Source organism: Aegilops tauschii, chromosome 6, assembly GCF_002575655.3.
Source record: "Aegilops tauschii subsp. strangulata cultivar AL8/78 chromosome 6, Aet v6.0, whole genome shotgun sequence".
In the NCBI taxonomy this organism is placed as follows: Eukaryota; Viridiplantae; Streptophyta; class Magnoliopsida; order Poales; family Poaceae; genus Aegilops; species Aegilops tauschii.
In genome coordinates this window covers 476,634,921-476,641,746 of record NC_053040.3, presented here as the reverse complement: position 1 = coordinate 476,641,746, position 6,826 = coordinate 476,634,921, and the positions used below count along the sequence as shown (strand labels likewise).

General features: G+C 45.3%; 1 protein-coding gene across 1 annotated transcript; it reads right to left on the bottom strand.

Annotated features, from left to right (window-relative positions):
• Window positions 1-2,975: 2,975 nt before the first annotated feature.
• Window positions 2,976-4,412, bottom strand: LOC109742871 (phosphoenolpyruvate carboxylase kinase 2). Its single transcript, XM_020301963.4, has 2 exons — window positions 3,564-4,412; window positions 2,976-3,444 (listed from the first exon to the last, which is right to left on the bottom strand). Exons 1-2 carry the CDS (start codon window positions 4,369-4,371, stop codon window positions 3,398-3,400), a joined length of 855 nt encoding a protein of 284 aa, XP_020157552.1. The 5' UTR covers window positions 4,372-4,412; the 3' UTR covers window positions 2,976-3,397.
• Between the last annotated feature and the right edge of the window lie 2,414 nt (window positions 4,413-6,826).

Below are 6,826 nucleotides of genomic sequence, written 5' to 3'. Positions count from 1 at the left end.
GTATTTGACACGCAGGTCCCGTAAGGTAAGCATTCCCCAAAATTCTCTTGTGGTTAATAGGTTAACTGTATGTATTTGATGCGGTAGTCTCGCGCGCCACATCCTAAAGCGTGTTTCAATGTTCAGGAGCTAGGCCATTGGAAGCTGCTGTTTTACCATGGACTGAAAATCGCATAAGGCTATCCCCATGTTTATAAGTATTTAATTCGCTCAGGCTTAACTGTAATGCCCTTCCGCCACTTGTCAATTTAGTTGGCACTGCAAATTACGACGGTGTTTGATAGTCTTATTCTTTTTTCTTTCAGGAATTCGCGCATCGCATGTGGCTTGGCTATGCTAGGGATAAATACTATATCCGTTTCCTTTTTGACATGTGGCAGCTGGTTGCCGAGCAAAAGGTTTGATTCTTACCTCAGTGTGCTAAACTTTTGTTAAAAAAAATAGTGAATACGCTAAACTAGGGAGGGGTGTTGTGCTTCCTCTCCTCTGTCTGTCCCTATGCTTAATGACAGAGACATTGATTTCTTTTCAACATCGCTTAGATGGATTTCGAGGATGCCTTGAGGGAGGTCCACAGCAAAGGCAATACCGTTTTCATTTTTCCCAACAGAGCTGAGTTTGAACCAAATCTACCTTCGATCGAAGAGCGTGTAGGTTGCATTTCTCCACACATTTTGTTACTTCATATCTCCGCCCCAAATTTTTGGTTCTGCTCTCCGCCCAAATTTTTTTTTACCGAAAAAGGCTTTCGCCCCGTTTTATGTATAAAGCACCAACCAACCACAATCTGGTACAAACACACGCCACCACAACTCACGCACACACCCAAGGCTAGATATATAGGCGCTAGACGCAGCAACACCACACCCAGCCACTACAAGAGCTACCGGGATCCTCAACCGTGAACATGCCACCGCGAAGAGATGTAGCTGCAAACGATGAACCGTGAGCTTCAAGGCGGCGCCAATGATGCTTGTAGGCTCAGGAAGGCCATGATGTTAATCAGTTGATCAACAACACCGTTAAAAAGATCGTGAGTGGCTTTTTTTTCTTGCCAAGATGTTTGATGTGCCTCAATTCTTTCTGGCTTTCAATGCATGGTCCGTCGAAATTCCCTTTTATTTTGCTGATGATGTGGAAGCTAAATTTACTACCGGTATATATTTTCAGGTTACGAAACCCAAGACATATTATGATTACGCGAAGAAGAAGTTGGGTAGTAGTATTGCTGAAGAGATTGGGTTGATCCCCCCTCAACCGCCAACTGCGACTGACCGACTGATTTGATGCCCTGAAACAAAATGCTCTCACTCGTCCCTCGAGCTGTTCGCTCACGTTTTTGAACCGATCGCCGAGCCTGTGTCTTCCGCTGCTTACAGTTTCATTCAAATGATTGTGATTGTTTTTGTGTTTTCCCTCGGCTGCTTGCTTGCCGGCATTGACCCGTGGAGCAGCCCCGTACCGTACGTCCGCCGTGGTTGATTTCGTTTCTTTTCCTTGGGTCATTGTTCGTAGGTCCACCGTGCGTGATCGTTTCTGTTCTCTGTTGTAACGAAGAAACTACAGTCTACACAAATTGGATCATGGTCATGCATGACCGTTGGATCGTTTATTCGGACAACCGATGCACAAGGTCTGGAGGAACCGAGGAAGAACAGGGCCACGACTACCGGCTTAATAAAATATCAACGCAACGAAATTACACTATGATATTGATTAGCCGGCCGGCGTCGAGCCTAGACCGACGTACGTCCAATGGTTAGTTCAATCCGGACGGTCTGCTGATGACCTCATCCAGCATGCGCTAGGCTAGCTTGGCAACACGTACAGAAGCGAACGTTTGGTTTGAGTTTGCTTCTATTAAATTGTTTCCACCAATTATCGGTGCCAAGATTTGTTAACCGCCATGCCATTGGATCTCCTCCGCAACTAAAAATACATCAATTCATGCTTGGTGCAAGGTGGCCATCACCCAGAAAGACAATACTGTATTATCCAGCAGACAGAAAAGATACTCCCTCCAGCAAAAAATACTCCCACCTAATACAATTCTACTCCCTTCGTTCCAAAATATAGTGCTTCCTCTATTCTCGTGCTTCAACTTTGACTATAAATTTAACCAACGAGACCGATAACGGCGGGAGCAAAAGTTTTACCAGTGAATTCGTATTCAAAAGAAGTTTTCAATTATATAATTTTTACTCCCGCCGCAGTCAGTCTCGTTGGTTAAATTTATGGTTAAAGTTAGACCTCGGAAAGCGCGAACGCACTATATTTTGAAATGAATGGAGTAGTACAAAGTTGTACTAGAGCAGCGTCAATTAATATGAATTAGAGGGCTCCGTCCAGCGCAACAGTGAGGCCCGACAAAGGCAACCATGCAACTAGTATACTGCTAAGCTAAACTAAGGTAATCATGCATGCAGCATGAACCAAACCACTACACCTTTCGCAGATGTTAAACTAGTCTTTGATTGCAAAAATTTCGTTGAAGTGTTTGCAATTTTCCATTTTCGGAAGTAAAAGCGTTTTCAGTTAGGTAGATGCATGATGATAGTACAGTGGTTTCAGTTTTTTTTCCTTTTTTCTGAAGTAGTAAAGGTGTATTCAGGTATTCTCCTCAAAAAATAAAAGTGTGTTCAGGAAGGCACTCGAATGAGCCATCCATCATGTACTATGTGATTGGAAATGAGTTGCAGAAAGTTCAGAACCAACAAATCAAACCACGGGATTCATACATATAGAGTTTGCAAGTTGTGACTGATAGTATCTGAATCATGCTCACCAGCATCATCAGCAGGGCAGTCACCAAATGTTCAGCTCCGTGAGCTGACAAGACATCACAATTCACAACTTGCAGACTTGTAGAGAACTCTGAATTTGTTAGTCAGTGTTCATTTGGGAACGAACTAGTAAGAGCGTTGCGGAAGCGCCGACAATTGATGGCGAGTTAAACTGAAGCAATATGCAGTGAATTTGTACAAAAACATGCACATGTTTCTGCTCCAATTTTCATAATTCTGAACAAAGCCTGCTACTAAGTAAGTACCACTAGGTACTAAACCACTCTTCTTCTTCAGCTAGAAATGAACAAGACTGTATCTACAAGCCCTACTACAGAGATTCAGAGAACAAACAGGTTCAGGCTAACTCAGGTGAAAGCTTTTGCAATTCCAGCTTCACGGGAGACCTCTCGACCTAAAGGATCACGGAAGGAACTAGCGCTAGTTCTACTGACTCAACTCAACTCCGGCACCACCGCTGCTTCTGTCCATCACCGATTTGCCGGAGAAACAGAGCAGAGCCGCAGATATTGAGTCGTCGTCTGTGGAGAAGATCTTCTATCTACAGATGGATGGAGTGCGTGCAGGTGCAGCATGTTGGTCCATGGATTTCTTCAGCCCGCCACCGCATTCCCTCCGCAGCTCGCGATCCACGGATGCCCTGCGGAAATCACCACCCGATGCAGAAACGTCAGCCAAGAAGCCGAGGAATGGGCCAGCAGTTCTCGATTCAGGGGATCGGAGGTGGAGGTCGTCAGTCGGTGGGGTGTTGGTGCTTACTCAGGACTTGCTCGGCGGAGAGCCTGCGGGAGACGTCCTTGCAGAGCATGCGGCGCATCAGGTCCTTGGCCTCGGGCGACACGCCGGCGAAGGCGCGGGGCGGGAAGCGCAGGTTGCCGCGGAGCACGGCCTCGAAGATCTCCGGGGCGGTGGCGCCGTAGAAGGGCACGGTCCCGGAGAGCATCACGTAGAGCACCACCCCGGCGCTCCACACGTCCACCTTCTCGCCGTACTCCCTCCCGGCGACCACCTCGGGCGCCACGTAGTACGGCGTGCCGACGAGGCCGGTCATCCTCCTCCCGTCCCCGAACCACTCCGCGGAGCCCAAGTCGGCGAGCTTGAGCGCGCCGGTGGCGGCGTCGAAGAGGAGGTTGTCGGGCTTGACGTCGCGGTGCGCGACCCCGCGGCGGTGGCAGGCGGCGAGCGCGGAGGCGATCTGCGCGGCCAGCCCCGCCGCCTCGCGCTCGGGGAGGCGGCCGCCGCGGGCGGAGAGGAGCGAGAGGAGGTCCCCGCCGGCGCAGAGGTCGACGACGAGGTGGACGGCGTCGGCGTCGTCGAAGGCGGCGTGGAGGGCGACCAGGTGCGGGCTGCAGGGCGGGGAGGATGCGAGGAGGTGCAGCTTGGGCTCCTGCTCCGCGAGGGCCAGGTCCAGCGGGTCGCGCAGCGAAGCCTTGGGCGTGGTCTTCAACGCCAGCGCCTCCCCCGTGGCGTTGGAGTGGCACCGGCGCACCGTGCCGAAGCGGCCGCGCCCGATCTCGTCGCCGATGGCGTACTGCCGCCTCAGCGCCTCCTCTCCGCCGTGAACCATGCTCTGCTCTGGCCTCTGCTCTGTGCTGTGCTGGGGTGCTGGTCTCCGTCCCACGGACGGCGAGGGTGCTTATAAAGGCCAAAGCGAATATTCTGGGAGCTGCCTCATTTGGCTGCTTCTGGGCCCTTTGGCTGCCTGGAGTAACAAAAAATCCTGCTGCTAATTTTGGGAAGGCGTTATTAGTTTGTAGTTAATTAGTAGATTAATTAGGAAATAAATTGGTAAATCTGAGCAGACAGAAAACAAAGATACCCATTTCATTGTGCTTTTCTACAATTGGACCTATTTTTTTTCAGGTACAATTGGACGTATTTCATTCGACCAATGAATGAGTGATTGCCTTCTTCAATAGTTCGGCCGGCCTTTAAAAATGTTTTGCATCAGAATGCACATTCAAATTGGTACTCATCAACCTTTTTAAAAAGTAAGTCTATCCAACAAGACCACAATTTGTCATTTGCAGGTTATGGACTAATTAATTACAAAAGGGAAGTGGATGAGTTGGTTTTGGCCCATATTAATTGACAGTTGATGGGTTTAGGATAAGATAATGCAGCAACAAATACACTGATTTTTTTTCGGGAACAACACAAATACACTGATTATCTCCAAAAAGACAAATACACTGATTAGTAATTCATCATGATCATTTGGAATCTCCTGGAGACACACTTCTCCATTTGCATGCTTAAACCAAGAGTGCCTCTTTGATTCATAAAATTTTAAATACGCAAGAATTGAATAAAATACATTATTGGAATGTCAAGTCCATTCACATCCCTTAGGATTTGAGTTTGTTTGATGGCATCGCATAGATCACAGATAAGTTTTTCTTCAAAATGTTTGAGTTGATACTAGATTTCTTATTGGGGCCCAGTTCTTTTTGCCGATTACCATGAGAATCTTGAGAATCGAACCATATTTTTTGGACCGTGATAAGTGGCACATGTGTGGCACAAACACATGGCAACCGCGAACAATTTTTATGGCAAGTTTAGTGACGCGAGAATGATAATTTTATTTGTCAAGCATGGCAATCATTTCGGTATTTTTTTTTAACAAACCTAGCTAGTGAGGGTCTAGACAAAAAAGCCTTTTACCCTGCTTTATATATAAATATAAGGCACCACACCAACTACAACAACATCCAACAGAAGCAACATGTTCAAAGAGTGATAAAATGAGAAGAGGGAAAATAAAGAAAGAGATGAAAGTGATACAGTTAGCTCGAGCTCACAGGAGCACAGATGCACAATACGTTTTGAAAAATAGTAAAAATTTCAAAAATAATAATTTGGCAACGAACATTGATGTTTTTTCTACACCCATGCCAAATTTCCCAATGGAATCGCATTTGTGGAGGGCTGGACAAAACAAAAATTGATGCTCCAACATACCTCCAAAACACTCTTTTTGGGGCATTGAATTTTTTTTGCCTTCACCGCCACAAATGTGATTCCCTCCTGAAAATTTGCACACACATAGAAAAAAATCAACATTTCTTGCAAAAATAATTAGTTAGATTTTTTATTTTTTTTAAACAATTACTGCTCACGGAGCTCTCGTGAGCTCGAGCTCACATACTCCATGTCCAGAAAGAGAGCACCATAAGCACTAGTAGAAAAAGGGCCTTTAGTCCCGGTTCAGGAACCGGGACTAAAGGGTCGTTACTAAAGCCTCCCCCTTTAGTCCCGGTTCTTACACGAACCGGGACTAAAGGCCCTCCACGTGGCCGCTGCCTGGAGGTCCACCTTTAGTCCCCGTTGGTAACACCAACCGGTACTAAAGGCAATTTTATGATTTTTGTTTTTTGAAAAAAAAATTGTAATTTTTTTTGAATTTTTTTTATTTTTAAATTTCTGAATTATTTTAACCTCTAATCTCTAATCACCCCTCATCACTGCTCAATTTAACCTCTAATCTGTAATCACCCCTCATCATTCCAAATCATCTAACTTTCCGGACGGTCACCCATCCTCTCACTACTCCAGCCTGAGCACGCTTAACTTCCGGGTTCTATTCTCCCTCGTTTCCAAGTCTGCACTTGTTGTTTTCCTCACAATAGTAAGATGTCAATCCTATTAACCCTCAGGAATTTAGCTTGAGCATGAAGTCACACATTTCACTGTTTGAGTTTGAAACTATTGTTCTAAAAAACAATAATTATTTAGTAACACTAATATTTCTTGAATAAGTAGTTTGGCCACAGTTTGACCAGATTTGACCAAAATTCAAAAAAACTGAAATAATTATTTAGTAACACTAATATTTCTTGAATAATTAGTTTGACCATTGTTTGACCACAGTTTGACCAGATTTGACCAAAATTCAAAAAAACTGAAATAATTATTTAGTAACACTAATATGCTTGAATAATTATTTAGTAACAATAATACTTCTTGAATAAGTAGTTTGACCAGATTTAACAAAAATTCAAAAAAAAAAACAGAAATTT